Source organism: Schistocerca piceifrons, chromosome 4 (assembly GCF_021461385.2).
Source record: "Schistocerca piceifrons isolate TAMUIC-IGC-003096 chromosome 4, iqSchPice1.1, whole genome shotgun sequence".
Lineage (NCBI taxonomy): Eukaryota > Metazoa > Arthropoda > Insecta > Orthoptera > Acrididae > Schistocerca > Schistocerca piceifrons.
In genome coordinates this window covers 191,987,859-192,008,566 of record NC_060141.1, presented here as the reverse complement: position 1 = coordinate 192,008,566, position 20,708 = coordinate 191,987,859, and the positions used below count along the sequence as shown (strand labels likewise).

Genomic DNA, 20,708 nt, shown 5'->3' with positions numbered 1-20,708 from the left:
ACTTACCGAACGAAAGCGCTGGCAGGTCGATAGACACACAAACAAACACAAACATACACACAAAATTCAAGCTTTCGCAACAAACTGTTGCCTCATCAGGAAAGAGGAAAGGAGAGGGGAAGACGAAAGGAAGTGGGTTTTAAGGGAGAGGGTAAGGAGTCATTCCAATCCTGGGAGCGGAAAGACTTACCTTAGGGGGAAAAAAGGACAGGTATACACTCGCACACACGCACATATCCATCCACACATACAGACACAAGCAGACATATTTAAAGACAAAGAGTTTGGGCAGAGATGTCAGTCGAGGCAGAAGTGTAGAGGCAAAGAAGTTGTTGAAAGACAGGTGAGGTATGAGTGGCGGCAACTTGAAATTAGCGGAGATTGAGGCCTGGCGGATGACGAGAAGAGAGGATATACTGAAGGGCAAGTTCCCATCTCCGGAGTTCGGATAGGTTGGTGTTGGTGGGAAGTATCCAGATAACCCGGACGATGTAACACTGTGCCAAGATGTGCTGGCCGTGCACCAAGGCATGTTTAGCCACAGGGTGATCCTCATTACCAACAAACACTGTCTGCCTGTGTCCATTCATGCGAATGGACAGTTTGTTGCTGGTCATTCCCACATAGAATGCGTCACAGTGTAGGCAGGTCAGTTGGTAGATCACGTGGGTGCTTTCACACGTGGCTCTGCCTTTGATCGTGTACACCTTCCGGGTTACAGGACTGGAGTAGGTGGTGGTGGGAGGGTGCATGGGACAGGTTTTACACCGGGGGCGGTTACAAGGGTAGGAGCCAGAGGGTAGGGAAGGTGGTTTGGGGATTTCATAGGGATGAACTAAGAGGTTACGAAGGTTAGGTGGACGGCGGAAAGACACTCTTGGTGGAGTGGGGAGGATTTCATGAAGGATGGATCTCATTTCTGGGCAGGATTTTAGGAAGTCGTATCCCTGCTGGAGAGCCACATTCAAAATCTGATCCAGTCCCGGAAAGTATCCTGTCACAAGTGGGGCACTTTTGTGGTTCTTCTGTGGGAGGTTCTGGGTTTGAGAGGATGAGGAAGTTGCTCTGGTTATTTGCTTCTGTACCAGGTCGGGAGGGTAGTTGCGGGATGCGAAAGCTGTTGTCAGGTTGTTGGTGTAATGCTTCAGGGATTCCGGACTGGAGCAGATTCGTTTGCCACGAAGACATATATATATATATATATATATATATATATATATATATATATATATAAAAACAAAGATGAGGTGACTTACCGAACAAAAGCGCTGGCAGGTCGATAGACACACAAACATACACACAAAATTCAAGCTTTCGCAACAAACTGTTGCCTCATCAGGAAAGAGGGAAGGAGAGGGGAAGACGAAAGGAAGTGGGTTTTAAGGGAGAGGGTAAGGAGTCATTCCAATCCCGGGAGCGGAAAGACTTACCTTAGGGGGAAAAAAGGACAGGTATACACTCGCACACACGCACATATCCATCCACACATACAGACACAAGCAGACATATATATATATATATATATAATCTCTGTGTGTGTTTTGTTTATTTTTGATGAAGGGCTTAATGGCCAGAAGCTTTAATTGAGAGAGTCTTTTTGTTGTGCCTATCTGCGACTAAGCACCTCCGCTATACGGTGAGTAACAACTTTCCTTTTCATAATATAGTTACATTCCATCCTGGACTTTCCACTGTTTGATAGATGACATAAGGAATGTGACAAATTTGGACAATTTTAAGGAAAGATTGTGGACTGAAAAATATTGTCATAAAATTCATCCAGCAGCTGAATAGAATATGGAGGAGAACTCTGCTCATTTTTTATGGTAAAGTAACTGTCCATATAGATTATATCTCCTATTGCTCAAACCATAATTATGGAGAGCTGGTTTAATGGTAGTTGCTAGAAAGAATATTGTGGAAGTATCCACCCTGCAAGGCCACTGATAAATGTTGGTATCACTGTGACAGTGCTCCTTTGCCATACCTGTGCACAGTTTGGACAAAGTATTGTGAATGTGACTCAGGTGTCTTACATCTCAGGTACATCAAAATTTGAAAGGGAGGAGATTACAGAATGTTAGTAAGATCCAAAATAGTTTGCAGGGTGGAGTTATCCTCAGACTCCAAACATCGTAGAATTTTCTGAATGACTTGATGCTAGGAGTACCAAGTGAAGTTGTATGGTGTTTAAGCTGAAGAAGACTAAACTGCATCGGTTTTTTTCTTGTGCCTTAGAGCGTGCGCGTGAACTCCTTGTTTTACAGTGAGAGATTATGAAAAAACAAAACCTGGTTGTTCAATTCACAAGGTTTGCAAAAGGAGTAAATTACGGTATTGAAAGTAAACAGTGATAAATGTTTTACTCTAAGGCACAAGAAAAAAACCGATGCAGTTTAGTCTTCTTCAGCGTAAACACCATACAACTTCACTTGGTACTCCTAGCATCAAGTCATTCAGAAAATTCTACGATGTTTGGAGTCTGAGGATAACTCCACCCTGCAAACTATTTTGGATCTTACTAACATTCTGTAATCTCCTCCCTTTCAAATTTTGATGTACCTGAGATGTAAGACACCTGAGTCACATTCACAATACTTTGTCCAAACTGTGCACAGGTATGGCAAAGGAGCACTGTCACAGTGATACCAACATTTATCAGTGGCCTTGCAGGGTGGATACTTCCACAATATTCTTTCTAGCAACTACCATTAAACCAGCTCTCCATAATTATGGTTTGAGCAATAGGAGATATAATCTATATGCGCGCGCGCGCCCACACACACACACACACACACACACACACACACACACACACACACACACACACATTCATACCCATCCACATATACATGGCTAGGAGCTGTGCATGTACAGATGCCTAGGAGCTGTGCATGTACAAATGTTGGAAATTTTACATGGTAAGAGCGATTTTCAAGCATTTACTTACATAATAAAAAAATCTCATTTTAGTCTTGTACTTATATTTGTTACCTTTACTTACCAAGTGGCTCCTTCTCAAAGTTTATATCAATTCTTCCTGCAATTGCATAAGCTATCACTAACAAAGGAGATGCAAGATAATTGGCACGAGTATGTGGATGGATCCGACCTTCGAAATTACGATTTCCAGATAAGACTCCACAGCACACAAGATCACCCTGAAACCAAAATTAAATCACAGCACATTAAAATCAAAGATTTCCACTCATAGTATAAAATTTTTTACTCCCCTTCAGTTAACAGTCTGCGCACTATGGGTTAGTGTCAAGAATAAGCAGAGGAGACAGTTACAGTATCACAGAACTGTTATTTTTCTAATTCTCTTGGAGTACGTCATGGTGAGGTAGTTCATGGCAAGCAACCGTTTTACTGAAATATCGTGCCTGTTGGACACTGACATCAAGCCATTCACCTGTGAACTATTTTGCCAATCAAAGAATTTATTAGAATCGACAGAAAACACAAAAAGTTACTAGTAACTGAATCAAGTAATGCCATACAAATGTTCGGTATTTTAGATACTATGACAAACCATTAGACAACCAGGTTGATATGAGTATAAAAATTTACTATTAATAAAAACTGTAAACATAATGCTGGTTGAGTTTAAGAAAGCAATTATGTTCTTATGTGATCTTTGTTAGCAATTTAATTTGAGGAAAATTTAGAGTAATCTATATTCTGCAAGTGCAAAACAATGTACTGGTTGTCGCTGGCAATGGTAATAAATTAGCTGATTCTTTAGCTCGAGTGATACAAATCACTGCTAAGTGATGTTATCAGCAGTATGGATTACTTATTTTCAACTCCTTCATTAACTGTGAATCAGCCCAGTGTGATAACAAATATATTGTTAACAAATATATTGGGTGAAACTGAGCTTTGTCTTTGTAAAAACTGTAAGTCTTGTGGGTTATAGAAAATAAGGCTGTGTGTTTCCGATTTTAAACTTGCAACTACAACTTTATATTTTCACCTTGCAAAAGTTAGTTGAATATTAAAAACATAGTGAGTATGTGCTGTATTGTCTTATTGAGTAGCAAGTATGTTGGCCATAATTTTTAAGTAATAAGTTTTTCTGATTCTTGTCATCCTGTTATTTGTTTTGATTTTGAAAAGCTTATGTGTTACTTGGGCTTGGATATACAGTATTTCTATTACCTATTGTATTTGTGAATCGTGAACAGGAAAGGTGGAGATCAGTGACAAGCAAAGGTTGAGGACAAAGGGTTACGGGAACAAAGGATTTGTTGTAGGGAGAATTCCCACCTGTGCAGTTCAGAAAAGCTGGAAGACTCCAGGTGACACAGGTTGTGAAGTAGTCATTAAAGTGAAGCACATTGTGTTGGGCAGTGTGTTCAGCAACTGAGTGGTCTAGCTGTCTCGTTTCCACAGTTGGACAGTGGCCTTTCATATGGACAGAAAACTAGCTCTTAATCATTCCAATGTACAATGTAACACAATGTTGGAACTAAGTTTGTAGATCACATGACTGCTTTCACAGGTATCCCTGTCTTTTATGGGGTAGGAGACATCAGTGGCAGGACTGAAGTCAGTGGTAGTGGGAGGACATATGGGACAGATCTTTTAGCTCTGACTAAGGCAGGGATATGAGCCATGGGATAAGTGTGGAGTAAGGACAGACAAGAATATTGTGTAGGGTGGGTGGATGGTGGAATACCTCTGTGAGAAGGATGGGTGGATATTCCTCATTTTAGAGCAGGATGAGGGATAATCAAAACATTGGCAAGGAATGTGATTCAGCTGCTCCAGTCCTGGGTGGTAATGAGGATATCCTCACCCACAATTACTTCTCCTTTGAAGATCTTACCCATCCATGGCACCTGCATTATACCAACCTACACTAATTTATTACTAGCCCATCTAGAGTAATTTATCCAAACTACTCAAATTGCCAAACCTCTAAATTGGTTCATATTCTATGATGACATCTTCATCCTGCCACTGATGTCTCCTACCCCATCAAAGACAGGGCTACCTGTGAAAGCAGCCATGTGGGGGCAATCCATCCACATCTTGCAGAACCTCAACACTTTCTTCCCATCCACTTCATCTGTTCATCCTCAGCCAACAAACTACCTTCTTTGATGTCGACTTCAACCTTAAGGACATCTACATCTGTCCAAATCAAACCTACTAACTACTGACAATACCTCCACTTCATCAGCTGCCACCCATTCTTCACGAAGTCCCTTCCATAACCACCCATGGTCACTGCATCTGTAGTGTCAAGCAGTCCATTTCAAAATGTGCCAAGAGTCTCACTGCTGCCTTCACAGAACGAAATCACCCACTAAACCTATTCCAGAAACTGATATCCTATACCTTTTCTCACCAATCACCTACCATCTCTCATGTACTCACAGTCCAGCCATAGAGGATCGCTTCTCTTATGGCTCAGTACCACCCGGGATTGGAACAACTGACTCATTCTTTGCTATGGTTCCAATAATATTTCATCATGCCCTGAAATAAGAAATATCATTCCCACCCATCACACAGTGGTACTCCATTGCCCACCCAACATATGCAATATCCTTATCTGTCTCTCCTCCACCTCTGCTCCCAACATCTTGCCCCATGGTTCATATCCCTACCATAGTCCTACATGAAAGATCTGTCCCATGCATCCTCCCACTACCACCAACTCCAGTCCTGCCACTGACATCTTCTATCCTATCAAAAGCATGGCCACCTGTGAAAGCAGGCATGTAATCTACAAATTTATCTGTAACAATTGTGCTACATTCTCCACATGATGGGCCTCACTTTAATGACTGCTTCACAGCCTATGCAATATGAATTCTTGCCTTGAAAAGCAGCTTTTCTGAACTGCAGAGGTGGGAAATCTCTCTATAACATACCCTATTCCTGTAACCCCCCTGGCCTCAACCTCTGCTAGTCCCTGCCCTTCCCTTTCCTATCCCCTTCCCTGTTCCTGCTACAGTAACCACACCCCTTCTATACCACCAATGCACCCAGAAGTCCTTTCCTTTTCTCTACTCCTGTCTCCTCCCTTTCACCCACTCCCTTTTTTTCCTGCTCCCAACACAGCCTCCCGATACTGCACCTAGTAGCTTTATCCTGTCCCACACTCCCACATGCAGCACTGGCATCTTCCTCCATTCTCACCCCTACCCAGCAATCCATCCCCCTCCCCATGCCTTGCTGCCACCTTATCCCCACCACCCACCCCTGCAGGAAGGACTTTGTCTGAAAGTACGTATATTTCCACTATTCTTTTCACTGTGCTTGACCGAGTCAATGCCTCCTCTATATGATGAGTACCAATCTGTTATTTCCATAGTATTTTTATTCCATCCCGGACTTTCCATTGTTTGTCACAGGAGTAAGCTATTCCATGAAGTTAATTTCTTGTGAAACACATATGGACAGGAGGAGGTACACCATTTTGCAATTATTTAGACTTAGTATCTAGATCATAGCTTCACGTAACTGTTCTTCTCAAATATTTAAAAGCAAAGAAATGACTAACCGTCTCAATAGCTTCAACCACTGGTTCAGGCAATGGTCCACTGTTACCTATGCATGTCATGCAGCCATAGCCAACTACTGAGAAACCAAGTTTCTGCAAATAGGGGATAACACCACTCTCTTCTAAATAATAAGTAACTACTCCAGAACCAGGTGACAGGCTTGTCTTAATATATGGAGCGACAGTTAACCCAGCTTCTACAGCCTTCTTTGCTAGCAGTCCTGAAACAAATCAGTCATAAAAATTATCACTGAATTGGCAATTGTTACTTACACATATAATTAATTATAACAGAATCGAAGTGTCTTTGTAATTATTAGGGACTGAAGTATATACATATTTATGAAAAGAAATTTAAAATATGCACGTAAAATATCAACTGATTTCCATTTAGAAATAAAAACCAAGTTTCCAGTGTTCTGGAACTGAAACAATGAACCTGGATGTCAGTTTTATGCACAAGAATGTCAGTTTTATGCGCAAGAACATTCAACTAGAAATACTCAACAAGACAATATACAGAAATGTAGTCTCTGTGTCAACATTTTACAAAAAAAATGAAGGGCAACACAGTCCCAGTTGCTGCCTGCTTTGTGTAATCATCCACGATCAGTTTCAACCTTTAATGATGAGATTTTCAAGTGGTGACAGAACATGCTTCTGTACAAGAGGTCTACAGGGTCGAGTCACCTAACATTACCGCTGGATATATTTCGTAAACCACATCAAATACTGATGAACCGATTCCACAGACCGAACGTGAGGAGAGGAGCTAGTGTAATTGTTTAATACAAACCATACAAAAATGCACGGAAGTATGTTTTTTAACACAAACCTATGTTTTTTTAAATGGAACCACGTTAGTTTTGTTAGCACATCTGAACATATAAACAAATATGTAATCAGTGCTGTTTGCTGCATTGTAAAATGTTAATTACATCCGGAGATATTGTAACCTAAAGTTGACGCTTGAGTACCACTCCTCCACTGTTTGATCGTGTGTATCGAAGAGCTCTGCAACATACATCGCGTTTCTACAGAATGATCTGCCAACGTTGCTCGAAAATGTCCCACTGGAAACGCGTCGACGTATGTGGCATCAGCATGATGGTGCACCTGCACATTCTGCAATTAACACTAGGCTGACCCTTGACAGGATGTTCAACGGGCGTTTCATAGGACGTGGAGGACGCATAAATTGGCCAGCTCGTTCTCCTGATCTTACACCTCTGGACTTCTTTCTGTGGGGTATGTTAAAGGAGAATGTGTACCGTGATGTGCCTCCAGCCTCAGAGGATATGAAACAACATATTGTGGCAGCCTGCGGCGACATTACACCAGATGTACTGCGGCGTGTACGATATTCATTACGCCAGAGATTGCGATTATGTGCAGCAAATGATGGCCACCACATTGAACATCTATTGGCCTGACGGCCTGACATGTCGGGACACACTCTATTCCACTCCGTAATTGAAAACGGAAACCACGTGTGTACCTGTACCTCACCCCTCATGGTAATGTATATGTGCGTCAGTGAAAAAGACCAATAAAAAGTTGTTAGAAATGTGGACGTAATGTGCTGTTCCGGTCTCTTCTGTACCTAAGGTCCACCACCGTTCCCTTTGGATCCCTACGTAATTTGGTACTCTCCAATACACACGATCGAACAGCGGAGGAGTGGCACTCAAGCATCAACTTCAGGTTACAATATCTCCGGATGTAATTAACATTTTACAATGCAACAAACGGCACTGATTACGTATTTGTTTATATGTTCAGATGTGCTAACAAAACTAACGGGGTTCCATTTAAAAAAACGTAGGTTTATGTTAAAAAACATACTTCCGTGCATTTTTTTATGGTTTGTATTAACCAATTACACTAGCCCCTCTCGTCACATTCGGTCTGTGGAATCGGTTTGTCAGTATTTGATGTGGTTTACGAAATACATCCAGCGGCAACGTTTGGTGACTCACCCTGTATATATAGCAGCATGTTCAAAAATTACCTTACTTAAGGAGAAAACCAAACATACGATAATCAAACAAACCACAAACAACTGGCACTACTTTGATCTTTTATTATTATTATGCAGCTGTGCACAAACTCACATTCTGATTTTGGGAAAACTGCTATTACAGAATTTATTCTACTCATATTCAAACTTCCACTGCTCTACTGCTGCAACTCATTATCACTGTGACTTTCCAGTGTATCAAGGAAATTCTTTTGTTTTGTAATCAAATATCTTCACTTTGAAGGGGGGGGGGGGGGGGGGGGGAAGGTATCTCTCCAACACTAGAGCTTAAGAGTTTATGCTTAATATCAACTATTTGTCCACTATTCAGAAATATGTTTCTGGGAAGATTTACACTGACGAATTAAAATTGAATTCAGATTTACAAATTTGTTTGGATATCTCAAATTTTTTTTATGAGTGCTCTGTATTTTTTCCCCTTTACTATTTCACACATTCTTCCTGTAATACAATCCAGTTTGGAGATGATTACTGTGATAACACTTTACGAACAACATGGCTCCATACAAGGATGACCACAGATGGCTGAAAGGATTACTATAAATATAAACAACAATTTCATTGTTTACACTTCCTTTTGTTTTATACTCAGTAACCGAATATGGTTGGTTTTTTATGGAAGGAGACCAGACAGCATGGTCATCGGTCTCATCAGATTAGGGAAGGATGGGGAAGGAAGTCGGCCGTGCCCTTTGAGAGGAACCATCCCGGCATTTGCCTGGAGTGATTTAGGGAAATCACGGAAAACCTAAATCAGGATGGCCGGACGCGGGATTGAACCGTCGTCCTCCCGAATGCGAGTCCAGTGTCTAACCACTGCGCCACCCCGCTCGGTAACCGAATATGACTCCAATCAAATTCTGTTATTGTGTCGACAACCAATGAGCACAATACATTAATTTCTCTTCCCAACAGACAGAATTTTATTTTGGCCCAAACTCTCATGTTTTTCAGCAAATGTTATGCAACTCAATTTAGGGTGCACTTTAAAGATCAAACATATTTACATGAATTCTAACAGTTCGTTAAGTAATAAAACCGGAAATCATATATCCTAAAATGTTATAAATAGGTTCAGCACCAGAGGTATGCTGTGTGCTGCTATTTTGATAGCTTGTATTCTGTATGAAGTTACACAACACATTTCTGCAGAAAGTACCAACTTGCTAACTATCTTGAAATTTATTTGTAAAATTTCCAATGCTCAACAACACAAAATCAAATAGCAGTAATGCAGGAGAAGGTCTAATAATGAATAAGAAAGTAGAATATGGGTACACTACTATGAAAAACATAATGAACAAATACTAACAGAGAGAGGGGCTGGCCAGTACTTACCTCAGCTCAGTATAGCCAATAGATACACCAAACAGAACAGAAAATTTTACGTATCCTAGCTTTCGGAACTTTGTTCCTTCGTCAGAGAGGAGAGAGGGAGAAAAAAAGAGGAAAAAGGGAAAGTGGATTCAGTTACTCACAACCCAGGTTATGAAGCAACAGGGGAAAGGTAAACAGGGAGGGTAGCAAAGATGGAAGAATGGGTGTCAGAGGGAAGCCAAAGATATTTTACTGTAAGTACTGTGCCAGCTTCAAACCAAAGAGGATTCATACAGAAGTAAAGAGGTACATAGTATAAAGATCAACACAACTATGTAGGATGAAAAGAAGCGTGAATGGCTAAAGAGGAAAGGGAAAGAGGAGAAGACTAAATGGGAGTGAGGTTGGTTAATGTAGGTTCAGTCCAGGGGGATGGTGGGATGAAAGGATGTGTTGGAGTGCAAGTTCCCATCTCCGCAGTTCTGAGGGACTGGTGTTGGGTGGGAGAAGCCAAACGGCATGTACGGCTTAGCAGGTTCGTAGATCCCTAGAATTATGCTGGAGGGAATGCTCTGCTACTGAGTATTGGACATTTCCTAGGCGGACAGTTCGTCTGTGCCTGTTCATGCGCACAGCCAGTTTAGTTGTCGTCATACCAATGTAAAAGGCTGTGCAGAGCAGGCATGTCAGCTGATAAATGACATGTGTTGTTTCACATGTGGCCCTGCCTTGAATTGTGTGTGTTTTACCAGTAGCGGGGCTGGAGTAGGTGGTTGTGGGGGGATGAATGGGGCAGGCCCTCCATCATAATTCTAGGGACCTAGGAACCTGCTAAACTGTATGTGCCATTTGGCTTCTCCCACCAAACACCAGTCCCTTGGAACTGCGGAGATGGGAGCTTGCACCCCAACACATCCTTTCATCCCACCATCCCCCTGGACTGAACCTACGTTAACCAACCTCACTCCCATTTACTCTTCAGTCTTCTCCTCCTTCCCTTTCCTCTTTAGCCATTCATGCATCTTTTCATCCTACATAGTTGTGTTTATCTTTATACTATAAACCTCTTTACTTCTGTATGCATCCTCTTTGGTTTGAAGCTGGTACAGTATTTACAGCAGAATATCTTTGGCTTCCCTCTGACACCCATGCCTCCATCTTTGTTACCCTCCCTGTTTACCTTTCCCCTGTTGCTACATAACCTGCGTTGTAAGTAACTGAATCCACTCTCCCTTCTTCCCCTTTTTTTCCTCCTCTCTCCTCCCTGACGAAGGAACAAAGTTCCGAAAGCTAGGATACGTAAATTTTCTGTTCTGTTTTGTGTATCTATCGGCTGTACTGAGCTGAGGTAAGTACTGGCCAGCCCTTCTACCTCTTTGTTAGTATTTGTTTCACATCTTTATATGAGATTTTCCATTAATCATTTAAACATAATGAACACATTATCATAGCCAGAAGAGATACATAACCAACACCAACTACAGTAGTACAAGTTTGTGCGCCTTCAGAGTCCACATATGATGAATCACTTAGAAGGACTGATGATAAGACACAAAAAATTATTCAGTGTGTTAAGGAAAACAAAGATTTTAATGTGATGGGGACAGGGCCATCCACTGATTTCACAAGCAAGTGGGCAAACTTTTGTCAGGGCTCTCGAGCTCTTTCAGCCCACAGGAATTGTCACAAATACTGATTCTTCAGTACATTGTTTTACATGTGAGCAATAAATAAATGCTGCCTGCACACTGCACTGTATTTGAACAAATACACATATAATGGTGATGATGATGAACCTAACATTTAGCGAAAGACCTTTGCAGCATACTTCGTTTTCTTTATTTAAAAAGTCTGATAGGATCTTTCAGTGCCAGATGAACAACTCTGTACAACTGCAGATGAAACTCTGAATCTTCTATTCTTGCAGCTGATGAAGTTATCCACTACATCACTGAAGTTCATTTTAGAATCAAGTTCATGCTCTATTGATAACAGTGATAGGTGCTTCAGTTTCTCTTGGCCTAAAGTTGATCTTAAATGATTTTTGATTAATGCTAATTTACTAAATTCTCTCACCTGAACAACAGTCACTGATAGGGTAATGAAAATCCTGAGCAAAATGCAAACTTCAAGAAACACACCTCATAAACTCCACTTATATATTTCATTTATAAGAAGAAATTTAATCCCTTTGTTTTTTGTTGTCTTTGTCAAATCTGGAAGAGCAGCTCCACTCGCTGACTTAAACATTTCTATTTATTTGATAAGTTAGTATTAATTTCTTAATCATATCACTATAATACAAAGTTGAATTTATCCTGAGAATGGCTTCAAAAGTTGTACAAATGTTTCTCATTTCTTCATACAGAGAATCCACCTGAGAAACAATCTTGTCTATACGAATAATATTATCTATGATTATGTCAAAAACCTCTTTTTTGAAATTTTTGTTCTTCAGTATCATCTGGGAGTGTGTCAGGTGCTCAACTACTACCCCAATCAGACTCACCAAAGAAAACCCTTCCTGTTCCTTCCTTTCTTTTTTGAGAAAACTGACTCAGACCCAATATTGTAGCCATTTTTCAGCTTTGCTTAAGAATTCAGGCCAGAAACCTTTTGACTGAAGAATCAAACTTCTTCCATTTATAAGGTCTAAAATGTCCTTCAAAACATTCCAGAGAGTGAATGTTTCAAACCTGGAGAAAAAACTTCCTTTTGCTATATTTACCACCACGCTAATGTAGGCATAATAAGTATAGTCCTCTCAGTTTTCCAGTACTTGTCACACTGTCTGTTCCTTCATATTTCTCCAATTTCCTGTATTTATCAATTTCTTTTATTTTATTAAGATTGGCTATGTACTCCATATATTCTGTAATTACAGGTATTAGTTTTTTTCTTTTGACTGGTTTCTGTATCACACTCCATGTTTCGTACCTCTTGAAGTAGCCATGCCGAGTACAAATTTTATTTTATTTTATTATTTTATTATTATTTTCATTATTTTATTTTATTTCATTTTATTGGGTACAGTTATTAAGATAAACTGATGTAAGTGAGTATAGTGTTCATGCTTTTCCTGTTTGCTCCATTCACGTTTATTTACTGTTTAACTTTTTACCTTTAACACTGTATAACCACCACACTGTCAAAACTGTGCCTCAATCTAGATATGTAACACCTTTCCCAGCATCATTTACAGACATTGTAATTACTTTGGTGATAATAGTCAGTTAAAATCTGATGATGGTCTTGTAATATAGCACTTTTCATTTAATAGTAACACACATAAAAAACCACTCAAAAGCACAGAAGGAGATCTTATGGTACTCCACCACTCCAAAAATCACATACAATGAATTTCATGAGGAGCTGGAAATTTTTGTGCACAAAAAAGTAAGGAAAAAAATTTCTCAATAACAAACTATATATTATTTATCTTGTACCTGGTAACTGTAGTGATTTTTAGAAATATTTTCACTTCCTCAGACTCAACATATTCAACAAAATATTGGTAAAATAAATATTGGTAAAATAAATTTCATAACCAACAAGTTTTTGTAAAAAATTGTAACTCATAGAAAACGTAACACCTCTGACCATATACAAACTACTTGTGAAACCATACTGTCATATTGTCTCTGTAACAGGACGCAATTACAAAAACAGTGTCAGTGATGATTTGCATGTACGAGATATTCTGTGTAATGGAAGAGGCACAATACTTGCAAGTACACAGACAAAAATACTATAATAACATTAGCATATAAAAAGCATCCCAAGATTTACTTCATCCGATTTTCCAACTGCAGTGTAACTTCAAAAAGACAACTAGATTCAATAAAATCATCTTGGGTTACAAGCTGTGTCATTTTGAATAAAACATTCAAGTCATAGTCACCAGCAGTTGAAATCACTGACTGCTGAGGCTGGCACACTGTACTGCTTATAAAGATGTAATGGTAGTGTCTGGAACCTTCCAGATAGGGCTGGAGTGGAACATGTGTGGAAGGCAAGTTGAGCAACAGTTCTGCCCCGCAGAGGACTGAGTGACGACATCACAAGGTGCTAGCAACTGGCGCCAAATTCGAAACTGCTGCTCGTGCATCCCTACATGCGTCTAGCCTACGTCTGTTTCAACTCAATGTCCAAAACCTGCCCCCATGCCCTACTATGTTTAAATTCCTAATCTTTGTTACAATTTTTGCTATTTTATTCAAATTTTGGCCACTTCTTAGATAGCAGAATCCCAATACGATGTTTGAGAGAAAACCCTCATTTTTTCAAATTGTATTTTATGCCTATTTTCTCAGCAATGTTCAGCCGTGGTCAGCTTCTCAAGTTCTCTTTGTTTAATATGCTGTTGTGCAGACCATTCATAGCAGATACATTCATCACATGTCGCACATTGATTTCTGTGGTTATTTAACACAGTGCTGCTTGTCTGTTAGTATTCATATTTCTATACAAACACTGCTGCTCCCAGTCATTAAGTGGAGACTGCATTGTCTGTGGTGTGAGGTAATGCCTGAAATTTGGTAGTCTCAACACACACTACACAGTATGGATCTCAGAATACTTAACTCCCTAACAATTTCCAAAATGGAATGTCCCATGCATCTAGCTCCAACTTCCATACCGCATGCCAGGTCTTAATTCCCATTGTGTGGCCGTAATCACATCGGGAACCTTTTCACGTGAATCATCCAAGTACAAATGACAGCTCCACTAATGCACTGCCCTTTTATATCTTGTGTACACAATATTACTACCATCTGTATATGTGCATATCACTATACCACAACTTTTTTCACCTCAGTGTAAAGTGGGAACAGAAATTTCTAGAAAGTCCTTCAGAATAACTAAATGACTGAAACAAGGATGCTGTCTGCCTACGGAAGGCAATAGGTGTAGAAAGAGTATGGGCATAGAGATTGAGGTAGGGAACCTGTTTATGTATTCAGCTTTCCATCCTGATGATCAGATCATCGCAGCAAGTAATGAAGAGGAGATGTCTCACATGCTTGGAAAATTGTTGGCAGAATATAAAAAGTGGGATTTGGAAATTAATTTTGAGAAGACAGAATATCTACATTGTGAGAGGAGGGAAATAACTTGGACATTGGTGGACATCAACTTGAAGTGTGCAAAGAGTTCAAGCATGTGGATAGTATGCTATCATGTGATGAAAGACGCGACATATATCTAACAATGAATCAGACAGGGATGGGAGGCTATCTAAAAATTAAATACTGTACTTCGGTCCTCAAAAATGGGTTTAAAAGTTAAAATGCAATTATACAAAACCATCATGAAATCAATAACAAGTTATGGGAGTGACTGTTGGGAACTCGCAGAAAGAAACAAAAAGGGACTTAGAGCTTTATAAACGGATCTCTTGAGAAGAGCACATAGAATTTCCTGACATGGCTGCATTAGAAATGAGGAAATTAGAGAGAGGAGGTGGATTCATCATAGTACCATGTATAAGATAGAGGAAAGATAGTTTGTAAGGTTAAGGCATATCAAAAGAATAAAAGAAGGCACATGGCCAAAGAAAGTGTATCCAAAAAGTGGTGGAGAACAGTGGAAAAGAAGAGGATGAAGAAGAATGGAGGAGACTGGGGTGTTTTATGACTGAAATGAGGGATGCGGTGACAGCTGTAGGGGACCCACGACATGAAGAGAAGGTTTGCCAATGACGCTGACACTGTCAGAGACTGCAAAGGACTTGGAAGAGTAGTTGAACAGAACTGATAACAGGTTGCAAGATTAACATCAACACAAGTTAAAGTACAGTAATGAAATATAGTCAAACTAAATCACAGAATGCTGAAGAAATGAGATTGGGAAATGAATCATGAATAGTAGTAGATGTGTTGTGTTAGTTGGGCAGCAAATAAACGAGCCTTGTACAGAAGTCAAACAGGAAAATAAACAGATAAGAAAAGCAGAGAAGACAAGAGAAGTTTTTTAAATACAGTGCTACAGGAGAATCCTGAAAATTACAGGGGGAAAACTTAAAACTTAAGTAGTGAGGTGGTACTGAATCAAACTAGTGACAAATGGAATTCTTGACAAAACTTGGCTAAAAAAAAGACAGAGATCGATACGGCACATCCTGAGGCATCAAGGAATAGTCAATTTGATTATGGGGGGAAGTGTATCTGAAAAGGAGGGGGGGATTGGAGAGGGATACGACGACATGACTGCAGTAAGTAAATTCAAATAAATTCATGTTGCAATAGTTATAGTTATGCAGCAATGTGGAGACTTGCACAGCAAGATAGTCTAACAGAGAGCTACATCAAACCAGTCTTCAGGCTGAAGACCACTCTAACAGTTTCCGTGATGATAAGAAAATAAGGTGTGCGTTCCAGAAGTATCCAACCTCCTCCTCTCCCACACAAAATTAAGTGCAGAAGACTCCCTTCAGCAGAGATTTATAGGGGGACATTGATGTGCAATCATGAATTTTTACCTGATAGCGGAAAGAGCATCAGTCACTGGAAGTCGGCATGCAAGGGCTGATGTGTAAGAAGTGATTATTAGATCTCAGGAACTAATAAAATGATGGAATTTTATGCAGTATCACTTCTCAATTTTTCTATCTAAAACGTGGCAATACTCTTGTGGAAGCCATTTACAAGATTCAACACACTTTTAGGGATGAAGCAATGAGCAACTCACTGATGAAAGAGTGATACTATCACTTCCAAGAAGGCCACATATCAGTGCAAACTGAACCATGTCCAGGCAGACCGCAAATAGCCAAGATGATTACGTAGTAATTAAGCAAGTGCTGACCTTAGTTGTGAAAGACCACCATATCACAGTATGGGAATTTGTTAGCAAGACAAGGGTAAGCATTGGAATGGTACATTCTATTTTGACCAATAATTTGTGCATTAAGAGAGTGTGTGCGAAATTCGTATAAAAAATGCTGACAATGGAGCAGAAGTGGTACCATCTAGAAATCACGAGACATGCTGGACAGTGCAAACAGTAACTGTAACTTCCTGAACACTGACCACAGGTGATCACCTGTGGATTTATGGGTATGGCACAGAAACCAGAGAGAGAGAGAGAGAGAGAGAGAGAGAGAGAGAGAGAGAGAGAGGGAGGGGATGGAGGGAAAGTTTCCAACAGTGGCAGAGGCACTGGGAGCAGTGTATCCATCACCAAGGTGACCACTTTGAAAGGGATTAGGGTTCTGCAGTTCCAAATCAATAAATATATTACTGCCAACTAATACTTTAACACACCTAATATGTCATATATTTAAATATAACTTCAATTGTGTCATGGCTTTAATCAAGTAATATGCAGCGTCAGTTACAAAATGCAATACCTGCTTGTACTGGGTAGTATTTTGTTACAGCAAAGACATAACTGTTAGTCACCTGGAAAAAAAAAACTGCTCTTCTACAAAGAAACGTGATTTAAATGTTTCATTCTTGTTTGGATTCAGTTAAAACATATGCTCTGTCAGTAAACACATACACAAAATTATTTTTAAATTTCTCTCTAATGTTTTTAGTAGCAAGACTTGAAAACAATTATTTGTGCACAGTGTTTTAATCTTCCGTTTTGTTCTACAGTAGAATATCTGCTCCAGAAAGTTTTACAATGAGAACTGTGAAATTTTTTTCCTAACATTCCTTGTATTTATTTGCTTGAAAACATTTCCTGCAATCAATAGAGCCTTCATAGACTTAAGAAGGAAAATCTAACTCTCTTGATCATTTCTACTTTTAACACACACTGCTGCTACAGTCATTTAGATTCTTCTCATTTCCACTTTAATATTATTGAGCAGGAGACAAAGGAGTACACCCAAGGAAGCATGGCAATTACAAAATTGAATATGCTCATTTGTCACTACAAAATTGTTTTAACAATTAAACAGTTTTAACATTATTTGAAGTCATTATTAAACCACTTAGAAATTAAAGTTAGTGATATTAAATTGTAAAGATTAGCACTGCAGCACAGATTTGTAGTTGGAAGAGAAAGATTGTGTCTATAAGGTATAAAAGCACATTTTTTTAGTCCTGCTTAAGTCATTATACTTTCTCCATCTTTTCCCCAGTAATATGATGCCATTCCTCAACAGTGTTTCTGGAAGGTCTGCAGAATATGAATCTATGGCTGTCACAACTACATTGAAATCAAAATTTAGAAAAAAAAAAAAAAAATCAGAGTTTAACATCCCGTCAATGATAGGGGTCATCACAGACAGACCCCAAGTGTGTATTAGGAAAGAATAGGGACTGAAATCAGCTGTATCCTTATCAAAGGAACCATCCCATTATTTGCCCCAAGCAAATTAGGAAATCATAGAAAAACCTGGATGGTTGGACAGGGACTTAAATCGTCACCCTCCTGCATGTAAGTCCAGTGGGCTAACCACTGCATCACTTTGCAACATGAACTCAACCTATGTCTTTAGATATCAGAACAGGTGGAACACATCAAGTGCCACATCTGTTGAATAGAATGTATGTTCCAACATTTCATACTTCAAATTGGTCACATTTCCTACTGTCAAAGAACCTTTGTGGGTTTGAAGAATGATGATTTTTCTAAATAAACCAGTCCATTTCTCACAATGAGTTTCATGCAGTGGCTCAAGATGATATCCATAGTACTTGGCAGTAATTGTTCTACCCTTTGGAAGGTAACGAATAAGATTCTAGAAAATTCTGTCTATAATGCATATGAAACAGTATTCACTGACTTGATGCAGAGCCACCAGTTTTAGCCAATTTCATTATTGAATTTTCTCATTTTGAGAATACTGAATGAGCAATCTGTCTTTCTTACTAAAAACAGTCAACAGCCTAGATCGCATAAATTTTTCCTTATTTAAGACAACCGGTTTTGACAAAATCAGCATATTATGAAGTGTTTGTGATAATAAAAATATTCTGCAGATGGCCATGATCATATATATCACTCACAGATGCTTGTTACATAGCACATTGTTTACACAGGCTGGACATGTGCTGATTTGTATCCACATGATAACTTGGTGTGAGGTACAATGTACAATGAACACATTTCACAACAAAAAGATTTTTAAGACCTGAAGTTTACAGCAAAGTCAGTTGAAACCAGTTGTCTTAAATACAGAAATACTTATGCAATCTTGGCTGTTGAATGTTTTTAGTATTTCGTTGTTACTATTTCCTTTCTTGTGTGAAGTGGTGGGGCACACCTCATTTGCAATAACAAACTGGTCAACAAAAGCAGCTGCATTCATTTTAAAATGGTCCAGATTTGTATCTGCATCTACATCCCACTATGCAAACCACCGTGAAGTGCATGGAATAGGATGTGTCCCATTGCACCAGTTATTAGGGTTTCTTCCTGTTCCATTCACATGTGGAGCATGTGAAAACTGATTGTTTGAATGCCTCTGTGCATGCAGCAATTACTCTGATCTTATCCTCATGGTACCTATGTGAGCAACATGTATGGGGTTGCTGTACATTCCTAGAGCAATGATTTAAAGCCAGTTCTTGAAACTTTGTTAATAGACTTTCTCGGAATGGTTGACATCTTTCTTCCAGAGTCTTCCAGTTCAGTTTCTTCAGTATCTCTGTGACACTCTCCCACAGATTACAAAAACCTGTGACCATTCATGCTGCCCTTCTCTGTATACAGTCAACATCCCCCATTAGTCCTGTTTGGTATGGGTCCCACCCACCAGAATGGGTCACTCAAATGACTTGTAAGCAATCTTCTTTGTAGACTAATTGCATTTCTCAGTATTCTACCAATAAACCGAAGTCTACCACCCGCTCTACTCACAACTTAACTTTTGTGATCATTCCATTTCATATCCCTACTAGGTGTTACACCCAGTTATTTCTATAAGTTGGTCGATTCCATCCGTGACTCACTGATGTTATAGTCATATGATACTATGTTTTTTTTGTGAAGTGCACAATTTTACATTTTTGAACATTTAAAGGAAGCTGCCAGTTGTGACACTTTGAAATCTATGAAGATCTGACTATTTATGCAGCTTCATTCAGGCAGTACTTCATGGTAGATAATTGCATCACCTGCAAAAAGTCTGAGGTTAATCTAAATATTGGTCGCAAGGTCATTAAAATACAACATGAACATCAAAGGTCCCAATACAATTCCCTGGGGGCACTCCCGAAGTTACTTCTATATCTGACAATTACTCCCCATCCACAATAACATGCTGTGTCCTCCCCAAAAGTCCTCAATCCAGTCACAAATTGCACTTGACACCCCATGTGATCGTACTTTTGACAAAAAGCGTTGGTGTGACACTGAGTCAAATGGCTTTCGGAAATCAACAAATATTATATCCACCTGACTGCCTTGATCCACAGCTTTCTGTAAGCCATGTGAGGAAAGCATGAATTGGGTTTCACATGATCAATGTTTTCAGAATCCATGCTGGTTGGCATGGGGGAGGTGATTCTGTTCGAGATAGGTCATTGTGTTCGAGCTCAGAATATGTTTTAAGATTCTACAACAAATCAGTATCAAGGATATTGGACAGTAGCTTTGTGGATTACCTCTACTACCCTTCTGGTAGAAGGGCGTGACCTGTACTTTTTTCCAATAACTGGGCACATTTTTTTGTCCAAAGAATCTGCAATAGATTACAGTTAGAAGAGGGTCTCACTCAGCCACAAATCCAGCATAGAATCTGATAGGAATTCCGTAGGACCCTGGAGCTTTGTTCAATTTCAATAATTTCAGCAGTTTCTCAACACTACTAACACATACTGCACTCATCTTTTCAGTGCCATGGTGATTAAATTGGTTGTTTCTCCAGGTTTT

The 20,708-nt window shown here is 39.5% G+C and overlaps 1 protein-coding gene across 1 annotated transcript in view; it reads right to left on the bottom strand.

Annotated features, from left to right (window-relative positions):
- The window catches only part of LOC124794653 (cytoplasmic aconitate hydratase-like), a 327,246-nt gene that overhangs the window by 73,013 nt on the left and 233,525 nt on the right, over nucleotides 1–20,708 (bottom strand). Inside the window, exons 11-12 of the mRNA XM_047258177.1 lie at nucleotides 6,521–6,741; nucleotides 3,005–3,161 (exon numbers count right to left, since the gene is read on the bottom strand). Coding sequence (XP_047114133.1) covers nucleotides 3,005–3,161; nucleotides 6,521–6,741 — 378 coding nt within the window. The remainder of the gene's footprint in view (nucleotides 1–3,004; nucleotides 3,162–6,520; nucleotides 6,742–20,708) is intronic.